General features: G+C 39.0%; 1 protein-coding gene across 2 annotated transcripts in view; it reads right to left on the bottom strand.

Moving 5' to 3' along the window:
• Positions 1 to 435: 435 nt before the first annotated feature.
• LOC131981518 (complexin-1-like) overlaps positions 436 to 24042 on the bottom strand; it is a 67343-nt gene continuing 43736 nt past the window's right edge. For both annotated transcript variants that reach the window (XM_059345832.1, XM_059345833.1), the window contains exons 3-4: positions 9799 to 9974; positions 436 to 4223 (exon numbers count right to left, since the gene is read on the bottom strand). In XM_059345832.1, the coding sequence (XP_059201815.1) occupies positions 4029 to 4223; positions 9799 to 9974 (371 nt within the window). In that variant the 3' untranslated portion in view covers positions 436 to 4028. The remainder of the gene's footprint in view (positions 4224 to 9798; positions 9975 to 24042) is intronic.

Below are 24042 nucleotides of genomic sequence, written 5' to 3'. Positions count from 1 at the left end.
CACTCACTGTGACACGATCACAAGACTGTTTTTTTTTTTAAAACCCTCCAATCACGATTTGAACAACACAGTGCATTCTGTTTACAGCCCTTTTCGCTTTTATTGAATAGATGTTGAAATTCCTTCTGAGAAAAAATAATAAATGTAAAAAAAATGCACAACAGCCATGTTGATATGAAAAACAGGATTGACTGACAGAAACAGTAACATGTGATATACATTGAAGGTCTTTGCACATATACTTCCTTAACGAATGCCATGCAATGGGATATGATCCATGACTCAGGTCTCACAAGTCAGGGATGATGTTGCCTCCCAAACCAGAAACACACTGTACCTTTGCTTCCATCTTTTTTTTTTTTTTTTACAGAAGGAGCAGCAGCCAAAGGCCCGCTGCAGTACTGTTTGAATGCAGAAACACAAGACGATGAAAAATTATATGAAATCACTTTATTCTCAGAGTGTGCGGTGATTCCATTTTTGCAGGAAAGTTACAGACTGAAATATCTGTCTAAAATGGCATGCAGTGAGGCTAACAGGTGGAGCTTTGAAACACAGAGAAGACACAAAACGATTATCAACAACCTTGCCTACATCGCACACCATAAGCATGCATACATTTTGTCAACAAATAGGGAGAGAGAGAGAGAGAGAGAGAGAGAGAGAGAGAGAGAGAGAGAGAGAGAGAGAGAGAGAGAGGGAGAGGGAGAAGGGTGAGAAGATTTCGCAGTACAAAAAGAATGCACTAAATTATAAAATTTTATTCTCAAAAATACCAACCACCAGAGGACAGGAACAGGACCGGCTACAGACGACAAATTAAAAAAATACTGCACGAGAGTAAGCATCTTCTCAACACGTATAGAACAGAGAAAGACAGATGCAAGAAGAGAGAAACATCAGACAGTTACATTCAAGTCACATCAAAGGAGTAGTTTTTTTTTTAAGTGTCATATTTTTCAGGCAGTTTTTTAATCATATTAATGTCTGTATGAGCGGCACAGATGAATGACTTCCAACTGAACACTGAAGTCGACTTGTGACACGGAGTCCACTGGACGACTACATATTGATTACGCATGACTTGGGCAGTTGGTTTGGGCAGTGGTCTATAAGCCATTTAGAGCGCAATCAATTGGCATTTACAAGATGATGATGATGATGAATGGATTTATGATGGATGAGATGCAAAGAGTGATCTGATCTCCGAGCACACCAGTGTGGAAAAGACTCATTGGTGGCCTGAAGAACTGCACACACTGACGATGTTTACTAAGGTTTGGTCACTGGGAAAGTCCTCTACTTGGGTTGACTGGGCAGTAATCGTAGCTTTCTGGAATATTCTTGGGCCAAACGAGAGATATGTCATTCATAAATAAAAGTTGGTGTGTAGGCTTGCTAGGCCCCTGGCAATTAAATTGTTAATTTTTTAGCAGAGAAGGCTAATTATGCTAAGAGAAGGCTAGTTATGGTTTTCTATAAGATCTTGAAAGCTAAAATACCTGAGAATTTCAAAATAAAAAAGATGCAGTAAACAAAAAGAATGAAACCTGTTGACTTAGCCTACAACTACTACTACTAATACTACAACTACCAGCACTATTCTTTGGTTTGATTGGATCTGATAATGGATTGGAGTGTTGTTGATGCTTGGTTTCATAACCGCAAACATGTATCAGCTGCAAACTATCTGCTAACACATTTAACTGGCAAAGGCAGTTTACAAGTACAATAAAATCACAGGAAGTTCAATAAATGTGCTCTACAAATGACCATACTGTGCCCTTGGATGTTTGTTTTTTCTAAATATATATTCAACATGATTACAGAGCTCACAAAGCGCTGTTAAGAGCTAAATTTTCCTTGTCTATGCCACAGGAATGCACAAGTTCAAAATTAGTGTTATTTCATGTTTAGCTAGCAGGTAAAAACAGTAGTGGCAAAAAAGCTGGTTCAGAAAAACGTTCATTACGCCTAAAGCTACTGTGCTCATGTGAATCACAAAAACTTTTTCTAACAAAATTGCATCACAAGATTGATCTCTGCTAATTGCACATTTATGCTTTCCCTTAAACTTCATATGGGATTTTTTTTCTTTACATGGTTGCTAAAATAACTCTTGGTCTACTTGGTCAAGTCATGAATCTTCACATATATGTATATTCGATTCATTCTAATGTCTATTTTCAGGTTATAACAACATCAAATTGAAGTTTCATCATGACGTAGGCTAACGAAGGCATCGACTGAGGACTACAGTAAGTATAAGTTTGTGTGTTTTACCAGCACGAGTCTGGTGGAATGTCTGAAATATCTGGAATGTTTTAACAAGACACTGTGGAATGAAGGAGAAATAAAAAAACAAGGCATATGGAGAAAAAAGTTTGATTTCGTCATCCTCATATGACCCCCTTTAAAAATTTGTGCCAGCAGGGCAGACTGGACTCGAAAGAGCAGGTAAACATTATCTCTTGTACAGTCATGAAGCGTCGTTATTAATTTTTTAATATTGGGAATGTTAATGTCTGCCTTTGAAAACCTGCAGTATGATTTGCCTTTTGGTTTGTGATTTGGAACCCAACTCCTGTTTGTGCTCATCATTCTGTAACACGTAACTGAACTTTTTTTTTACAACATGAAACAACTTGTCCCACCTTCCCCCTTTTTCTCTACTCCAATCAAACATGTCTGACCTACGAAGGCTTCACTGTCACTATGCAGACACACCTGTGCCTTTAATGCCAACTAACACATTAAGGAGTAAATTTAAACACACAACAATGAAGATTGTCTGTTATTGCTGATTTCAGTTTAACCAACGGACACAGGACAACTTCATTTCCAACAATATATTGCACTATTGTCACTGTCTGTTCACATATAGTGTGTTCACAACATAGTTGTGTTTGTAAAGTTCCTTTTTTTTGTTTTTTACAAAAAATATGGAAATGAAATGAAATAAACCAAACTGATCTAAGATTTAGATCCTTCTGCAGAAGCAGCGTGAGCAACAGTGTTCAAACCACAAACATGTATAGCAAGTGAGTTTATAGTAAGAATTTCATCTAACTGCTTTGAGACAAACTTTATGTATGGAGAACATTTATAGTTTCCCCCATGGAACAAACAATTCAGACACAAAGTCAGTTATCACCTACTGTACATGGTGGACGAGATGTCAATTAAATCAATATGGAAAACCAGTTATTGCCTCAATTATCAATGTATTTCCGCTTCATCATAACAAATGAAATGGTATCCAAATGTGTACTTCACTTCACAAAAGTTTACTGCATGCTTTAAAAAAAGGAAACAAAAATAAAGTCTCATTTCAAAATGAATTCCTTCACTTTCTGGTTTTACAGGTGACATTTTGACTGTACCAGTGCTCACATTACACATTCACAATAAACCAATGAGGGACAGTTTATGGATTGAATCCTCACAACGGAGAACTGATAAAAATGCAAGTATTTATATACATTGTATGTATCAAATATTAGCAAGAACAGAACAGGAAAATTCAATCAAATTTTGATATGATTTGGATAATTTCTTAAAAGTTAAAAATATGGCTTATACTCTTAGTCATCTTGTTATACGTCATATTTCACTCATATATAATTCTCTTTTTTTCATAACTCGAGGCTATTTACAAACAAAAAGGGTGGATGATGGGTGATATCTGATCTTATTCTAAGTGCTGGACATTTTGAAAACATGACAAGATTTGCCTTGAAGTAAAGACACTAGATGTGTGTAGGCGTTACATACTTTTAAAATAGTATTATCAAGAAAGATGCTCTGTATGAGAGATTAAAAAGTATGCGTCACCATCAGAGATCAGCTGTTTTTAAATCAAGGGCAAATCATGGCACGCTGCTCAATTCCAGGACACTTAGAAGTTGGGATGAAGGAGTGGGAGGGTGGAGAAAAAGTGTGACTGCAGGTTTGGGCGGGGCAGGGTGGTACGGCAGTAGTCTTGGTGAACATTGTAAGAAGTTAATCATATTTCACCCAAAACACTGTTACTTTTTATTGAACATATCCATGAGCGGGGTCGGGATGAATTTCATGACCGTATCCACGATGCTCTCCTCTTCCTCCTCGTCGCCGCAGCCGGTGGGGACCGCCTTCTTGGGACGGGTGAGGCTGCCCTCGGAGGCCTGCTCCATAGCAGCCGCTGCCTCGGCTTCCTTCTCCTCCTTCTTCTTGATGCCATACTGCACAGGGAAGACAAAAAGAAAGACAATATGTCAAGCCCCATTCAGATGGGATTTATTTCTCTCTGGTTTCAAGTCAAACCTCTACTTTTTGACATTCTTTTGACATTCATTGTGTGATAACATTTCTTTCTCAAATAGAACATTTCTGAGATCTGGATTTAGGGTTAGGATTTAACATGGACCAGTGAACGCATCTTAACAAAGGGGGCCATAAGTTTGAAGCATGAGGTTGGGGGCATATGCAGTGAAACAAGACTGTCCTACCCCAAAATATGCCCATATGTTTTTGTACAGCAGCTAATTAATATAAAACCCAGATCTATGTGTACAATTTGCACTGAAGTCAGCATAAAGAATGTTAAGGTCCACTTAGAGAGGACAGGAGAGCTGCTGGATGATCCAAACAGACACAAGACTTTCACCGAGGAGAGTGTGAAATCAAAAGTCACAATGTTATTTAAATAATTCAACTAACTCTGCCTTCTTACTACGGTTTAGATGACAAAAATGAGACCACTCTATGATCAGGGAGGTAATGAGTTTAGCTTAGCATTGTCAATACAAAATAAAGTCAAAACATAATTTTAACCCAAAACCACAATTGTTTGGAGAAAAGAGATAGTTCTTAATTTGAGAAATACAAGCACTTTCACACTGCCCCTACCTACAGTACATTGTGTCCAGTACCAGGCTTTGGTCCTGCTTGTACTGATTTATTTTCAAGACATTTATGCGACATGTATTTCCATACAGCCTCTTGCCAGGCCCCAAAACTGAAAACCCTGCACACTGTAGAAGTGCCCCAATTTAAACATTTTGCCGCCTGGAAAATGGTAAATGGACTGCAATTATATAGCTTTACACGACAGACTGCGCTAATTCACCCGTTCACACACACATTCATACTGGTAGCCAAGGCTACCCTAAACGGTGCCACCTGCCACCATTGGGAATTAATTCACACACCGATGAACGCAGCATCGGGAGCTATTTGGGGTTCAGTATCTTGCTCAAGCATACTTCAACATGTAGGCTGCCATGGTCAGGGATCGAACCACCAACCTTCCTATCAGTAGGCAACCACTCTACCAACTGAGCCACATCCTTTCAACGTCACTCATTATGTCCTACAACTTTCCAGATTCAGTGAGAAACTTTGTAAACTTCAGAAGTGAGGCAACATGACTAAAAATGTTATTTCCTTGTATCAATCACTATGATTTCTATGTTTAGAATAAGAGTGGGAACATCTTTTCTCCACTTCAAAAGTAAGCAGGAAGCCCAGTGTTCACTCACTGCTAGAGAAACTTCATCTGCATGCTGTGACTGACTTCAAAATGTGGCAATTTTTAGTCTAAAAATAGAGACGTGTGAGGCGTGACATGATCATTTCATGCATTTGAGGTAAATTGGTTGAAAATGACTGCTACTTTGGCAAAGTAATTCACATTTCTTCATTTGCATGAATTAGCTTCAGGCTGCTTCCTCATTAAGTTAAAGCACAGTGTACTGTAGCTCTTTGGGTCCTGCACGAACAGCAGCTACAATCGATTTCCGCAATTAGATGCAGAGTTGGAGCCGAAGAGAATTTGGGTTTCGTTCTCTTGCTTGTGTGTTTTGGAGCGCACATGGGAGTTTTAAATGCTGCCTGGTCTAATTTGACCTTCCTGGATATTATATCTACTAATTACAGGCAGAGGCTCACAGTCGGTGTAATGGACGATGCTAACAATTAGCATACAAAACCCCAACAGGCTTCAATTAAATCAAGAGTGTGTTTAGACTTTAAAACATAGAAATAACAACAACAGCAGCTGGGAAATCTGTTGACCAGTGCTTTGGCGATAAAAACCTTGTTATTATGATCTTGTTATATATTTAAAAAATCGTTTTAGTTATTTAAAATGTTCAATTCGTTTTTTAGAGTATTTAAGCATGTTTCATGCTTACTTTTGTTGTTTGGACTTAGGAGATTTTAAGATTTTTTTTGGAGAAAGCCTTAATTACAGCAGATTAATCATTAGCCAAACTCCGCTAAATCAGATTTTGTGATCGAAAAGCTACTAAATGGAACTTCTGCTTCAAAGATCATAAATTAATTATCAGTCTCAACTAAATTCAAGTTAAAACGTGTTTTTTTTATGTAGTCTGTATACTAATATAAAGTCTAAAAACTCTCTGAACTTCTTATGTTTTGCAGACACAAGTTGTTGCACAATGACACCAACTTGAAAGCCTGGACAGGCTGAGACAATTTATCACTAATTATCCTTGGCAGCTGAAACACTGCTTCCTTAATTGAACATGAATCTTTTATGAATCTAAACAGATGGAGAGTGAATGATATTGGTTCTAACTTCGACACAATTTGAAACCAGTATCTTGTAAGCTGTTTTGATGAAAAGCCTGGTTCACTGCTACCTGAAGTTTAGTTTGAGCAAAATCAATACAGTTGGTCTGCAAGGAAAAAGGTTACAGAGCACAGGAAGGTCAACAGGCTGAGGCAGAGATGTGGAAAATGAGCTGGACTCCTCCGTGAACTCTTTGCTGCTCCCCCAGGAACACGTTAATGTGATTCTGGAGCAATAACAAACCTAAAGGAAGACTGCTAGTGTCCATTTCCCCTGTGAACATGTCCACGGGGTAGTATGACTATCTGTGTGTGTGTTTTTAGAGCGGAGCACCATGGTTATTGAGGTAACAATGAAGCAAAACAGTATGCAAACATAGTCTTTCAAAATGTTTCTTTCCATTAGTCAAATTTGTTTCCATTCGTTAGAGTCTATCCACCTAAAACACATTTTCTGTCAAAACAAAAGCATCCTTTTTAATTCCAAGAAAATAGAAAGCACTCTTTAATGTGTGAGTGATGTGCTAAAGTCTTAAGAATCATTTCTAAAAGAATATCCAGTAAATAGATGCATGTCTGTAATGGAAAGCCTCAAGGCCAAACACATTGACAAATAACAGCAGCTGCTTGGTGGTTTGACAGCTGCTTTAATTCTGGTTTGATATTTCACTCATCGCTGAATATGAAGGATTCAACCTATACAGCCGGGGAGAGTTTTTGGGCTCCTTTTCTAAAATTATTCATCCCCTCTCAGTCAATACGACGCTGAATTGTGATCCCTGATCTTATAGGAAAAAGACTAATGCATCAGCCATAATTGTCAAACAAGGTCCTGCTCCAATAATTAAGTCAATGCAGGGCAGCAATCGATCAGCAGGAAGCTGCAGCAGATAAAACCATCAGTGAAAGACGGAGCAGAGATTATATCTTATACAAGGCCTGATTGTCATCCTGGGCATGTTTATGGCTACAACAACAGCGGTAAAACGCATTACCACAACATTAATGCTATTCATACTGCGACTTTAATATATATAGTAGTCCCACATGCACAGTGTTCTGTTCCTGACTTATTTGATGGTGAAGATGAGCATCCAGCGTTTCCAACATGAAAACATTTGTCATTTGTCCCCCTTTGGAATAACACTATTCATTCCCAGAAAGTCAATCCAATTAAGTTGAAGAAGAGAGCTAAACCAATAACAATTATATTATTTACTTTTTTTTTTTTTTTTTTGCATTAATGTGCCTATTTTCAGCCCATCCTCACCTACTCACCCAGTCTTTCCAAATGGTCTCCCCTATTAGTGAAGCACAGTTGACACAATCAAACCATTGGTTTACTCTCACAGTTCCCATTGTGCAGACCGAACTTGGGAAATCAGCCTTTTGTTTTAATGACCTAGAATAATCTTCAACTTCCATTGAGGATCAATACGCCCATAACAATTGTCAGTTTTGTAACTTGACTGCAGACCTGCCTGCAACAGCTCCCTTTTGCTTGAGTAATTTTTAATAGCATTTTTACTTATTTATTTACTTTGTCTGTTAACTGTTTTATTTTGTATTTTTGTACTGTTGTTCAACGTACTCGTCTTCACTGTAAATGAGGGGAACCTCAGTGCCTTACGAGTTTAACTAGAGTGTGCAAGTACCTGATCTCTCAGTATGTAACCAACCCATTATGTGCCAATCCACAAATATCTGTTAATCAACAGACCTGAACTGCAAACCACAAACGTTTTGGATTAGAGTAGCACAATTCTCTGGACCAAGGACTGAGACAGGGGACTTTAAAACCACAATGTTGGGCCCAATAGTTGATTACTGTCAACGATTGACCGATTGATGAAAAGCAAAGACTTGAAGTTTTGCTTTTTGACTTGGGACCTGAGACTTACTGGGGACTTGTAAAACAATGACTTGGTCCAAACTTAAACCATCATTTAACCCTAGGCACCATTGCACAAGATTTGACCTGTGGAAGTTCACCACCTGAGAATTGTGTCTTCCTGACTTTATGACAGAAAACAAACACTGGTGTGATTGGTTGATGGATATCCCCTCTCTATCATTCTGCTCCCTTGTTTGTTCTCTGCTTTCCTTCTATGCCGCTCTGTTTTGTTCTCTTGCAATCTGTCTTAGTTGGTCTCCCTCTCACTCTCAGAGTTGTTCCACAGTAACAAAGGCCTGTGTCAGTTGGAGGGAAGACAGTCACGCTTAGTCAGCCCCTCTACACTCGCTATAGTCAAACACTTTCCAAAGATATGCTGTCAAACCGTTCTGTCTCCACACTCTCTTTTATTTTCAAAACTAAACTAAAGAAATGCTGGGCATCAGCTTAAGGGTCAGCCATGCATCAAAAAGACAACTTTACAAGGGCTACACATGAAGAAGTTTCAAACTCAGCTTGAAATCCCTCAAAGAGTGTTCAAGTCAATGAAATATTAGCAATATCAAGAGGAATATTTGACCGCAAGCTGCAGACACTTTGATAAATTCATGTCTACTATTTAATTCATATGTAATAAAATCTTAATTGATGGTATCAAAGACAATATAATCTTGGTGGGACAAAAAAAGGTTGAGTAAGACAAAAAAAATATATTTTGAAGCTTTGAAAACTGATTTCATTTAAATGTCATCACCAAAGGAATCCCCTACATCTTAACATCAAACATATATAGTAGGTTGTACGAATGTTGGCCAACCATGTATAGACTATGTATATAAAGTTGGACAATATGTCTTTACTCCCTCCCACTGTGACAGAAAAGAAGCAAAAACAACCTGAATATGGGAGCTGCCATGTTACATTGTTGATGTCATTTGGAGCCAGTAGCCAGGGGCTGATCAAGATGTTTTGGCTTCTTTTTTGGGGAGGGGCCATGTGTCTGTCTATGGTTTGAACTGCTGAAAAGTCACGCTCAAATGTTGGGAAGAAACCCAACCATTACAGAGAAGGACTGCACATGATCAGTTATATCTATCGGGATAAAGTAGCACACTTCAAGAAAGTCCATCCTCAAATGCACAAATGTATTCATGGTGTTAGAATAATGTGAAGAGGAAAAAAAAGGAGCCTGATAGTTGGATCATCAGCTTCGGAAAGAGGGTTTTATGTGCTGTGCAATGTTTCCACAAGCAAACAAGAAAATTACCTTTGTTAACTTGTAACTTTTAATGGCTGTACTGAAGTTTTTTTTTATTTTATTTTTTTACCTTATCTCTGATGCCCTGTCGGAGGTTTTCTCTCTCTGCCTCCATTTTTGCATATTTGGCCTTCCTCTCCTCCTCCTGTTGCCTCAGCGCCTCTTGTCTTTCTTCCTCTTTTTTGGCAGCATCGGGATCCTTCTCCTCCTCCCCACCAAGCATCTTGCCCATGTCTTTGGTGGCCCCTGTTGTTGTCAGTGACAGAGAGGGAGAGAGACAAAGAAAATTAGAAATGATACAAATGTCAAGCAGAAATCTTTTAACGAGTGACACTGGTAATTCACTGCAATTGCACATAATAGATCTCAACTATCGGCTGTTGCTAAGCATTCAGGGCGCACAGTGGTACATCAAAGATTTGGATAATTTAATAGTCATTGCTTTGTATTTAAATCCTCTTTCAGGCCATTGAAAGAGCGGTACAATCTGCCCTTGATTGAACCAAAGACAGAAGTGTCTTTGTGGCAAGTGGGACAATAGATGGAACAAGAGGTGAGTGCCACGAACAAGAGCCAGAGATAAAAGACACTGCAATAAATTATTAGCAATTGTCTTGATTGCCTTTGTGCTGCTAACTTTGGCCTTTGCTATCTCCAACAGGTTTTCACATCCTCATGCAAAGTGTCCACTTGGACTATGGGTCAAGACCTGAGAATAAAAGGTTTTGATTGCTGCTCAGAGGACAATAATAAACAGACAGTACTGATATCATCTTGTGTCTGCACTTGTTAGATATGCTAAACATACACTAAAACATTTATCAGTTATTGTGGTTATTACAGCTTTTGTCTGCCTGGTGTTGGAGCTTTGACTTTAGTTTTGTTCTTATTTCATCACCACTTCTCATGCTTTAGATGATTTTGGAAACTGATTTTGGACTGTTGGAGTATCAATTCATGTGAATGTCATGTTGTTATTTTTGTTGATGTTGGCAGAAGAGAGTCGAGAAAGATGCAAAAAAGCAATTTAGAATCTTATTAATGAAGACTGGTTTATTAAAACCCCTGCAGGCACTGGCAAAGCTGTCTCAGGTGCTGACGCCATACTGTAGTGTATCTTTACTCCTTCTTCGGCCTGTTTGAAGCATATGGTTTGTATTACGGGCATCAAATGTCATGCTTCATATGTCACCACATGGGCAGTACATGTATGTCCATTCAGTCTGACTTGTATAACATGAAAACAACACAAACAGAGACGGATGGATGGTCCTTTGCAGTAAACATTTTATTTAGTCAGTTCCTGTCACACGCATGGGAAGAGTCTATACAGGAAACAGTTTGAAACACAGACTCTTTTACTACCTTAATTGTGACGCTTTATTTTAATGGTTGAATAATGTTAGAGGCATTATTTTGTAAATGATACTGAGAAAGCAATGACAAACACCTAGTTAAACCCCTGTATGCTTGCTATACAACAGAACTGCCTTACTCTAATTTGCTTCACATGGCAGTGCTGTTACCAGAACATGTTCTCATTTCACTCTGAGCAGCAAGAACATTATCGGTTCAACTGCTTAAGTAAAACCCTTAAGAAAACAAATGATGGTATTATCCTTTAAATTATAACGACTTGAAAGGCCAGAGTTTAAATCAGTACGTTGCACAGACTAATCTTGAGTGTCATCCTGCGTGTTGAGCTGGTCCCGCAGTGCTTTTGAACATTACCTTTACACGGCGCTTTGGCTGTGTGCTCTCACCCCAGAGGCATTAGCTCTACTTTCCAGCTCAGTGGTTGGAAACAAGCCAGTGCTCTAACAGTGGCCTGACGAACCCTGAACCCACAACTCTCCCCTTACTTCCGACTCGCAGAAAGAAATTGATTTTAATGAGAACTGGACCTCCTAGACCACACCGAGAAAAAATTGAAATACACCTGGCTCCATCACACTTCCTTTCACTATTAGCGCCTCTGTCTGCGCCCCTGTCTGTGTTTGACTGCCATGCTGAGCCTCGCAGGCTCTCTGGAGGAACAACTCAAAGACACAGCCATCTGCTTCGGCCGTGGAATTGATGAGACAGCAGTGACCTTGAGGTTCTTGGCTGCAGTCCTAACTTGCCATGTTGACGGACCAGGACAAGCCCCGGTCCTTAGTCGTACGGAGCCGGGTGACTGCTAATTAATAAACAGACATCTTGATGTTTTATGCTTTTTTCATTAACTCCTTAGTGGGCAGAGGACGTGACATGTTGGCATGGTAAGAATACATTATGTTCATTATCGAATGGCTTTTCATGTCAGTGTGGCATGTAAAACATACAGTAACAAGATGCACATAAAGGCGCCATTAGTCTGTGAGGAGGTGATCCAGCCCAGATGAAATGCAGTCAGTAACTTCACACGTTCTTTTTTTCTGGTTGTAGACATCGTCTCTAAACTCCAACTTCATTCCAGCATCTGACGTTGCTAAATACAATAAAGAGTTACAATTTTATTAAGAGACGATTAGAGATTCCCAGAGACCACAACCCAAGGCCTGTCTACTAACTTTTAAAGAAGCAGGAGCCAACACAGCAAGTAAGCACCAAACTGTGAAGCCCACAAGGGGGGCAAGAGGGACTAGTTTTCCTCTGGTCTGCAGCTGGACCCAGCGAAAGACTGCAACAAGAACAAGAAACCAACTCTCCCAGCCTTTCCTTTTTCCAACAAAGGGTCTTGCATGCCAACTAACCATTCTCGTTCCATCCTGGCACCATTAGATCTCATTCAATATACTTTGGATTGGCTTTCGTAAAATAGATCTTTGGAGAGGTATTCAATGTTCATGAGACATGGCCATTGTTTTAACCTCAACACATCAACACGTGGTCAGACCGAACAAAGATCAACTTTCCCTCCATCCGGCATCTTTGTTTTAGTCTCCTTTGTTTGTAAGACATGTGGCCATCTTGTTTACATTTATCAAGTTTAGTATTAATCAGAGTTCCAAGTTCCAAGTTTAGACATTTTATGAAACACAGTGGTGCCCCATGAGGTGACTTAGTTTCAAATTATTCAATATAATTATTATTATTTTTTATTCCATCCAAAAGCCATCTTAACAGATGGTTGAGGCACAGTAACCCCAACAGAATCTTTCCATCTCTCTATGCTTTGCCCCCAGGCCAAATCAAACTGCCCAATGGCCCTGTAAACTTCCTCTCTTACTTGTTGCTGGTAGCTTGAGGAGATTTTGCAAATCTTGTGTTCATGGTGAACTTAACACAAGCTGAGGGTAATACATTCTTCTCTTTGGCCAAGCTGAACAGAGAAACTTTTAAAATGAATTCTTGTTAAACTTGAGAGTCGCAGATTGAAATTAAAAATAGCACAAGAGAGTTGGAAGATATATATTATAAAGTCTAAGCTCAAACAAGATATGAGGCATTATCTATTTTCATCTTCTCATTATAACTGCCAGATAATAAAATGTTAACGTATGCTTCTACAATCTATAAAAGTGGATAAGTATTATTTTTTAGGATAAATCAGCTGTAATAGCACAGAGGTACACCTCTTATCTCGGGTGTACTGAGGCTTTTCTCCTCTTTGCAACTGATACCACTTTATCACTTGTATTTACATGTTGCAGTGCCTCTCCCAAGCCTCCACATGACTAATCTGGATGCTCAGGGCTAATTAGCTCGTCTGATTGTGACAAAGTTGCTGTGTAGAAGCATAAGACAGTTGTCGTTCCCAAAAGCCTTGGTGTCATCAAACGCTGCCAGCTGTGGAGTCTGGGAACAGTAAGCAAACCGGAAAACCTCTCGAGGAAAAGCTGAGAGAAAATCACTGGAACATGGTTTAAAGTACTTAATTAGAAAGCACAATGAATAACTCATCCCTGACCACAACATGAGCTTTAAAATACAACATTTTGATTACTTGAAATGCTAGTAAAAGGCAAGTGCACATAAAGGATTTAACTTAAGTTCAATCAGGAGACTTCATGTTTGATTTACTGAATAGTTATTAGGTATTCTGCCCACATGTGACTAAGGTCTCAATGTGGTTTATCACAAATGAAATGCATTAAACAGCAAGAATTTAGACCTTTAAGCTCAGACTGTCAGTAATGTCTGCATCCAGTCACATGGTAATCTCTCCAACAGCTATCCATACATTTGCTAGAGGAACACTAAGTCAATAGTCGTGTTTCCATCAACAAATTTCATTGTGCATTTTGAAGATTTGCATGAGAAAAGCTTGATGGAAACACCAAAATTTGAAAAAAAAACATAAAAAAAATGTGTATAAAAGTTTTAACACTCAGTTGAGGTGGTTAACGCTAAACATATAAGATGGAAGAGTTTTTTCCGAATAAGTTCTGACGTCAACATTTAACTTGTGACTGATCAGCTGTTTCTGCTCTGCTGGTCAAGATGAGCTGACATGAAAGAACAATTATAAGTTGCCCAATTTAATCTTATTCCTGAAGACATATTTTCACTCCTGGGTGGCCGAAGTTGTCCGAGTAGCAAACTCTTTTTGTTATTTTTTCTCTCTTCTACTGTTTTCTTTCTCACATAATCTCTTTTTACTGTTTACTGACAGATTAGCCTACAGCAATACATAACACTGTCATCTTCTGACTAAAGTACATTTACAGTATACAGCTTTGTTTATTTGTTTTAAACCAGTTGATGGAAACTGAAACTAATTTGCATTTTCTTTAATGCAACATTTTAAAATTTTGCTCCAAAATTCGATTCAACTTTAATGGAAAAATGGCTATTGGGATTCATCCTCTGGTCACCATGAATACCTGTACAAAAGTTCATGGCAATCCATTCAGCAGTTTCAAGACATCTCACTAAATATAAAGGTTGAAGACTTCATCCATCCTCTGTGGACCATGAATATCCATAAAAATGTCATGGCAGTCTATCCAACAGTTCTTCAGATATTTCGGTCAGAACCAATCTAGCAGACCGACTAACGACTCCCCAGAAGCCAGGGTGGCTAAAACCATGTTTTAAGTCATTACAATTCTTCACAGTACAAACCTAACATGTTTAGTGACATCACTGCTATGAGCATGGAGAGCTAGTTAGCCACGCTAACTCATTACAGCTCTAATGGGACTTTTTTTTAGGTCAGCTGAGGCCCAGGGGCTTATTTTAAAAGTAGGAGAGGGCTTTCTCTGCTTAGTTGGAAGAAGAGTCAAAATTGAAAAGGGATCAGGAAGAAGTTTGGAAGTTATGGATGGCCTGGTCACGCGGGGGATTAGACTGGGCAGGGTTACATAAAATGCTGGCTTTAGATTTGGAGAGTGTGTGAAAACATGAGAAGTGTCTGGAAGTAGTGTATATGTGTGTGTGCATGAGGCACTGCAGGGTGTTGAAGAATGAGAACAGTCTGTACAGCTTTTAATTCCCACTTTGCATCTGTGCATGTGTGATGTGTGTGTCACAGTAAGTGTGCACAGACGCTCTGCACTGTCAGACCTGAGACTATAATCGAGTATGTCCTCCAGGTGCATTTGGGCTCCAAGAGAGTTTCTACTTCTACTGTGTGTGTGTGTGTGTGTGTGTGTGTGTGTGTGTGTGTGTGTGTGCATGAGTTGCGTGTTTCATGCTGCTGGACGGGTGAGACCACATGAGAAGAGTCCCCTGTGAAGCCCAAAGGCACACAACGAAGGTCGAATAGAAAAAAGACAGAGAGAGAAAGAGAGAGAGAGAGAGAGAGAGAGGGCTGAAATTAGAGACGGAAAAAAACAAGGACAGAGGATTAATGTTAACTAGAAGGACAGTGAGTACGATTATTTCGTCTACAAGACAGCAAATTAGAGCTGTCAATAGTGAGAATGAACGTGAATAAATGCGAAAAAAAGGAGTGACGGACTAAATAGTACAAAATATAACACAAGGACAGACGAAATAACACACAAATTACTAATTACTCTTATAAGTAAGAGGGTTTTTTTTAGGAAAAAGAGAAGAGGAATACCGGACAGAAACGAAAGACAGTGAAGGGGAACAAAGTGAAGTGAGTAAGAATGATGATCAAGAAATCAATTTTTAAGGAAAAGTTAAATGAAAATTGTTCAGATAAAGAAAGATGAGAAAAAGAGAAACTGGTTTAGAAAAGGTGAGATGAATTAAGAGGGCAAGGGGGCTGTTAGAGGGAAAACAGGAGATATTGCAGAGACAAACTGATTGAGGAAGAGAGAGGAAAACAGCGGGACTAGCTCAAGGACTCTGTGTTCCTGCTCTCCCATCTGTCACCGGTCCTCAGCAGTCCTACGGCTGCTGACCGGCGGGTCCCCACGGCCCACATCAACCGTCCAGACCATCATCATCTGCCTCCTGCCCGAGGCAAGGAAGAAGGGGGTCCCAAAACCCAGTGGAAAAAAACACCAAGGGAGCATTACCGTAAGGCAGAAAACGACATGAGAGCAGACTAAAAAATATTAGCTTTGTTCTTCTGTCTCTCAATATCCTCCGTGACTTGAATCTCAAATCTTTCAGTTCAGTAACAAGACACAATGCAGAAAAAAATCTCTGCAGAGGATCTTTCTCATTTTTAGTGCATTGTTTTACTTTTACAGCACATCCATTGCATGGCTCTTTCTCACCATTCTCAACCCATGTTTCTAGCAACAGCAGCAAACAGCTATTTCAGCAAACAAGCTGTGATAAACCCCCTATTCATGCAAATAATTATATAAAATTCCAGCTGAATTTTATATGGATTTTGTGTACTTGAGAGATGTCTGAATGTATTTGCCTCAGATCAGACATAATCGTCCACTCATTACACTCCATTTCCATCTTCAGTCAGACAGCTCCACTCTATCTGATTTCTGTAGGGGAGGAGGAATCAATTTTCACCAACCAATCACTAGATACCAATGTCTCCCCTTATCATGTATTTTTAAATTGACACTGATGTGTAGCTGTACTGGTTTTTCCTTTGAATATAAGCCTTCAAAGCAAAGAGTGCTGTTTATACTTGAAAGTAATTGGTCCTTTAATCGATTTAAAGCAACCTCAATGGCATAGTCTATTCTATCTTGCTATCTACAGCAGTTTCCATTGTTGTTATTACTCCTCCTTGCTTTCAAGGTACAGCTTGACAACAGCGTTAGTCCCGCCTGTTGTGCTGCTGCTGGCGAATCATTTGTCCCCCCACAGCGCTGGAAGAGGTAATGTTGATTTACATATGTGATAAACTATTTTTATTCAGCAATAGTTCAGAATGGTAATTGTGATCCATGCTATTATGTGATAGAGCAAAGACGTCTTGCTTGAGTATACTTCAGTAGACTGAGAGTCATTTTTGGGGTGTTTTTGATGCTCATCATTTAACATCCCTCTTCTAATAATCGTGCATGAGAGAAAGTCTTTTGGGGCCAGTGTGCCTCTGTGGCGTCTAATAAAAGGCATGATTTTGGGTCAATCGAATTTTGGGTCAATGTCCATTATGAACACCAGAAGGGGTGCTACATTAAGTGCCCAGATGCGTATAAAAAAACACACTATTTGAGCTTAATGGTCAAATAAATGTGGCTTTAGTTTAATCGCCGACTGAGAACTGTCATTGACTTGGCCAATGACAACTCAGAAGTAATTACAGTTACTGTCAGATGCTACAAATAGTTTGATGGTTCAGATTACTCAGCAAGACAAACACAATAAGGATTGATAATCCCCTTGGAATTTGCCTTGACTGAATGAAAATACATTGTTTCTGTGGTAGAAGAAACCAATCAGGTATCAGTGCAAGTGTTTAACCCTTTATCAGGCAAAGAACTATATTTGATAACTTCAGGTAATATTTCAAGAAAAAAGTTGCACATTTACGAGATAAAAGTGGCAAATCTACAAGAAAAGAAGTCGCAGAATTACGAGAAAAAAAGTGGTGAAAAAGCAACTTTTTTCTCCCAGATTCACCACTTTAAATCTCATAAATCTACGCATTTTTCTCATTGATTTGCCACCTGGATTCCATGATTGCACTGCAATGCCTCAAAAGATCTGTGGCTGTGTTTTAACTCCTACACAAAGTTTTTTTTTTTTTTTTTTTTATCTATCTCAGACCCTGACAAAATGAAATAAAAATCTTTTGTCAAACAGCACTGAGTCACTTTTCACACTGAGCTGTCTGCGCCGGTCCTTGACAAGTATTGACTCAATCAGGGAGACCGGTTTGGATTTTGGAACACAGTTGTCCTTTGAGAGCTCCAACAACACTTTGGGTAAGAGAAGAAGAGAAAGCCCCGCTCGCTGCAGAAAATTGCTTCTATATCAAGCTGTCCAGGGATGGCTTATTTTATCGCTCGGAGGTGCCAAGCTCAGTCTCCTCTAAAGTGTCCTTGGCCAAGACACAGAGCCCTTTCCTTTTCAATTCTTGGACGTTCAGGTTGTTAAAAATATCCTTGAAAACTGAACTACTACCAGTGTAGTGACCTTAGTTATCAAAGTGACCAGTAGGTGAAAAATAACATCACTGGAAAGATAGAATTAACTTTCTTAAAGCAACATTTCACTGCCAGCAAAAGGTTTTTCAATACCTCTCCCTCTGTGTTGTTTCAGTTTCTCATGGAACATTTGCTTATCTTTAAATTAGATTATATTCTGGAAAATGGGTACCAACCTGATTGGCTGAAATGAGAGCTACATGCTCCTGGTTAAACAAAGAACTGTATCCAACCAAACGGGAGATACACATCTGTACTCTTGTCTATTTAATTTTTAGTCCGCTTGTCTAACTTCTTTTGTATGTTGAAGAAATAATAATGGTGTTATCTCAGAAAGCAACAGAACTGTCACTTCTACTTCATGACGCACGTTAAAATACAATAAATGACTGCAATGTAAAATGTTGTAGCCTGCACACATTCAATTTCTCAAAAAGCTGATTTTATGTTAGACTTTTCTTTAAAGGCATACTATGCAGAAATTGTCGCTTACTTGTTGGGAAAAAAATTACATTCCTACTTAGCCCCTCCTTCTACAAAAGTGAAAGCAAACACATGACTCACTCTCTTTTGGAACAGGCTTTGTCCACTTGACATTTCGCCTGTTTGCATTTCTTTTTAAGGTGCTGTGTCGGCTATTTTCCTAACTCATTCCCAAAGGGCGACGCCCAAAAACATCCTGACCACAGCAAAATAACAATAAAAGAGAAAATAAAGGATATAGACAGCACCATACACCAATGAAGTGATGATTGGAAGGGAAGGGGGAGGATGTCTTGAATAGTGTCCCTTAAAGGATTAATTTACAAAAACTGATTTAAAGCATCAATAGTCCAGTGGACATGTATTTGCAAAACTGAGGGAGAACCTCAGCAGCAGAGCGAGTGGAAATACAGGAGGAAGTATTTGACAAAGAGGACAGACGTGCAGGATGATTTTTCAAGAACTTGAAGTGAAATGGGAACAGAGGACACTAAGGAAATGCCCCCCTCTCTACCTCCGCAACATACCCCAGTAAATCTCTGGGGTACATGGTAAATGGAGGCTTGAGGAACATCATTTCTGTGCTTTATCACCCGTTCTCAACCATTATCATTGGAAGACAGCCTCACAGGGTCTGGCCTTGGTGATGAGCGAGCCTGGACAGGACACATTTATCACCTCTGAGGTTGGCACCAAGGACGAGGCAAACCATCCATCCAAACACAAACACACACACACTCAGAATACAGGTCACCACAGCACCCTTTTACTTGTGGATTTCTTACTTTATCTTAATAATATGTGCAGAAGAAGCACATTCTACTAGATAATTTACACTATCAGTCATAAAAATGAGCAAATAAATCAAAATGTAAAAAATCTAAGACAAGTTTATGATGTTAATATAGGACAACCAATGTATCCAGAAAAATGTCTCATAAAAAGCTTTGGAAAAATGAATCATACAGATGAATACATCCTTCAAATAAATATACCAAAAATGCAATCATTTCTTCTAATAAATAAACACTTGAGCAGTCACTTTCATCATAATGTTCATCAGCTCATTATATGATAACTGGCTTTGGATGAAATGTGGATCTGAGCTTCTCCTGGCTCTTCAGATAAGCACCACTGTATCTGTGTTGGTGCGTGCTCTAACAGCCCACGACAGCTCGGTGTGGCACGTTTGGTCGCGTGCCAGAGATCATGGAGAGCAATCGCAGAACTTCATAAGCAATTACTCCAGAGTCACTGCAGTAATGAGTCATGGAGGTGACACTGCGGCAGGCTGCACCGGCAACACCAAAGACTCGACCCACCGCAGAGCCAGGGGGGAGGTAGAACGCAGGAAACAGAGAGAGATTAGCCTTGGAACAATGTGCTGTTTACAATACATTTTTCAGGAAAAGGGCCCATCTGGAATTGAATATTTGTATTCTACTTGTTCAACTTTATTTAATTAGTGTGAGGGATGTTCCATTTCCATTCAGTCACTTATCTTACATGATGGCTGCTTCGCTTTTAGACTCTTTAACCTATTTCTTTGCCCTAATAAGTACGTTTGGATGAAAGCATAGTAATATAAAGTTTACACTGTCACATTCATGAATGGCCTAGAAAGGTTTTGATGGTCTTATACTTTTAGCAATAAGTTTTGGTTTAACAAAGCAATGAAACAACAAAGGGGCCAAATCAAGGACCATTCATGTGCTGCAAACTATAGATTAAACTTTGCAATTTGATGGTCGTGCATGATATACAATATTTTGTCATCCGTTTCAGAGAGAAGTACAAAATGTAATCTACAAAGAACTTATATTTTGCAAAGGAAACATGCAAATCTTTCAGTGTTTAAGTGTGATACCTGTGAGAGATTTTGGCAGATATCAATGTATTCCCATGTGCGGGTCAGTATGATTTATGATATCTTACAAAACACGACCCTTGGAGAGCTCTGTTTAAAAACATTGCAGACATGTGACTGGAACATTGTTAACATGTGACAATGGCATCATGATTTAAACATCACAATCACTTTTTTAGACACTTTGTTCATGTTATTAAGCAGTTAGCTTTAGGCACCTTAACAACAATACTTCGGGACACAATGTCAGTGGACACAATTTAGTGGGATCCCTGTGAATTACTTTTCGTAGGAACCACCGCAAACCATTTATGACACCTTCCTGCGTACACACTTTGCACTAATCTCTCACAACGCATGAAACTGTATGTCTGTGCTGTAGTTATTATCGATTCACAGGTTCAGCCTGGGTCGTGATGCTGCTGATGTGTCCTTGAGCAGATTACTGAACATCTGACTGCTTCGAGGGCTCAGCTCCATAAACCTCAGACTTGTTATGGCTGACCCTGACCATCATGTCGACAAATGAGATTGCTTTCTTTTTCTCCCCTATAGGGATCAATAAGGTATCAGACGGTACTTTGAAGGAATAATCTCACACCAGGGTTTGTTTTTACAGCTCTGTCTGGTTTTCTGATCCCGTGTGTGCTTAAATGAAAGGAAACACTTGAATAGCCTGTTAGATGGCTCATCAAAGGCACCTGTGAAAGGCTGAGCTATTAATGCACACCTTCATAACATAATAGTGTTGTTCAGACTGTCTTAACATAATGAAGAGTTGTGCAAAGTCTCTCAAGGACAAACTTTTGGCTTTCATATGCACTAATGAAGGAGATGCTGTTTTATTGGTTCTTATTTAAATATGAAACCTCAATCATCTTATTTTGATGGAACAATTATTATTCCCTGAGCAGAATTTGAATGCATTTTAGTTTTGATTAAAAGTGGATACAAATATTTCCAAGATGATGGGAACTACTCCCTTTCACCTGTCACTCCCTCTTCAAGTCTAAATCATGTGCATGAGTCTTGACAGTTCAGTGAGCTGCATCAGGCCAGTGATCCCTGATGGTGCATAACCTCGGAAGTAATTCACATGACATCAATCTGAAAGAAAATGCTCAAAGAAACTGAGCATAAATGGTGTTTTCCAAGCGTCCATTCTTGGTCTTTTATGACCTTCTGACATCACATTCGGCCTCTGGCATTATCCTTCTGGGCTTAACCATCCAGTAAGTCAAACTATCCATACTGTGATATAAATCTGCTATCTTTACAGCATTACATTATCTCTATTACAATTATAACTCTTCCCAACTTTAGCAGTGTTAAACAAATGTAAGCATGAAAAACACGACAGTTCCTTTCAAGTTAAGCTGTCGTCCTTCCGTGCCGCCTGAAAGTTACAGTTTTACTTTAGCTCTTTAAGATGCCAATGCTGACTAGTAGGCTAATTAGCTTTATAGATATGATTTTATGTGCCAAGAAAAGAAAGTAGGTAATTACCTGTGGAGCAAAAGAGGTAGAATCCCATATCAGTACACTGCTCAGTGATTAAAGCTATTAAGTGTTTTGCTATATGACTGAACCATGGACCTCTACAAACCTTTTAACTCAGAGAAAAAGAGAGTCTTTATACAGGTAGAATATAAAAGTTTTTATGCCAAAGTTATTTCTCTGAAGCTTTTCATAACAACATGTCAATCAATCCACTTCCAAAATCATGTTAGTTAATTTTCACACAAATTATTCAAGGCTTAATTACCACTGCTTGTGTGCTGCTGCTGTTTGCTTTGTTCCGCCAGGTAGGAGACCTTATAGCAATTACGCCTGAGTCAGATGTGACAAAGATTTGTTGAGCTCTTTGTGGAGCTGAATAATTGCTTCTGATAATTGTCTTTGAGAAGATCAGTAAAAAAGAAAATTTGACAGCTAATTAGACAACAATTTCATGGAGATATTTATTAATTTTATTTTAAAAATACATGTTACAACATGTTTCTTTGTTTTTTGTACGATTTGCTTTTTCACACTTTAACTTGATAATTTTCACTCCCATTTTCATATGGACTATTTATACACTTCCTAGATACCTAAGATGTGACTTTAACACCTTTGAACTCTTACATACCCGAGCCAATTAACAGGTTAACTACTTCACAGATTTCTTCATCTCCCACTGTCACTGTTCTGTATGTTAATGAACATTAAAAATAAGCATCAAGCATCTCTGAAACTGAACTTCTCAAAGAGATACAGTCTTAGCTTTTGTGGGTAACTGAGCAATAGCAGCATGAATATTGATACTTGACATAGATTGTGTTTTCCCTTTTTTGATTTCTTTTTTTTTTGTTATACTTAGAACTGGTCATTAAAATTGATCAGATATGAGTTAAAAGTGAAAAACTGAACTCCTTCTGATGCTGGAATAGGAAAGCCGGTTTGCTTTTGCTGTCAAACGAGAGCTATGTTTAGGAGAATCCATCAATCCGAAATTTGCATTTTCAGTCGTAGTACTTCCCACATGACGACAGATGCTAATGCTTTTCAGCTCTGCAATAAAATTCCCCATCATCCACGCAGCTAAAAGACTCTCTCACATTAATACAATGGCAGCTTCTGACACGGCTCTCATTTTACACAATTTGCCAATCTCTCATCTAAAAACCAATGATCCGATCATTGCCATGATGACATCGCTATGTGTTGGATAGTCATGTCATCTAAAGGCTAAAGATGTCTTGATGTTAATTTAAAATATATATAAAAAAACACCATTGGAAGTAATAAACCAAGCAGTGAAAGGTTGAGAATCCAAGCCTCATACGTTTCTGTCTCACCAAACTGTCAACAGTGAAAAGAAAATGATAAGCTGCAGAGCTTTACAGGCTCAAGTATTTTGAGTGTTGCGTACCTGGGAGTTTTTTTCTGCAGATTTGTTTTTTTTATTGACAGGGATTTGCGACAAAAAGCTGTTACATTCACTTGGATTAAAGAAAATAACGTCTAAAAACCAAGTGACTTTAGATGACTTAGGTGAAAATCTAAAATTAAATTTGAAATGTGTAAATTGAATCCCAAATTGCAGTATGACCTTTGAGGAAAGTTGTCTTTTCAAAGCTTGGCGCTCCTTTGTGAGCACTGTGATGCCGCTGTCACCTTTGGAAATAGGCATTAGAATAAAAATCCCCATGGAGCTAAGCTGGCTGAGATTCTCCTTGGGTATGTATTCTGAGCGTTATGCATGCACATTGATCCCTAAGACCCAAGGCTCTGCTCCCCTCTCACCTCCCCCCTAGTTGTGCTTTTAGCACCAATTTCGCCTCCTGCCTCCACGCTAATATCAGGAGCTATGATTCAATCCTCTGTGCCTCCTGATGGCTTTGGAAAGTCTCCGTCTGTGAATTAGCTCCACGGATCTATGGCTTCCCGCTACGCATAATCAGTATCGCCTCATCCCTCCCTGCCACTCTCTGAGTATACTCATCGATCACGTGTC

The sequence above is a fragment of the Centropristis striata genome, chromosome 12, assembly GCF_030273125.1.
Source record: "Centropristis striata isolate RG_2023a ecotype Rhode Island chromosome 12, C.striata_1.0, whole genome shotgun sequence".
NCBI classification, from domain to species: Eukaryota; Metazoa; Chordata; class Actinopteri; order Perciformes; family Serranidae; genus Centropristis; species Centropristis striata.
The sequence above is the reverse complement of the archived record's forward strand: the minus strand, read 5'-3'. Positions and strand labels throughout refer to the sequence as shown.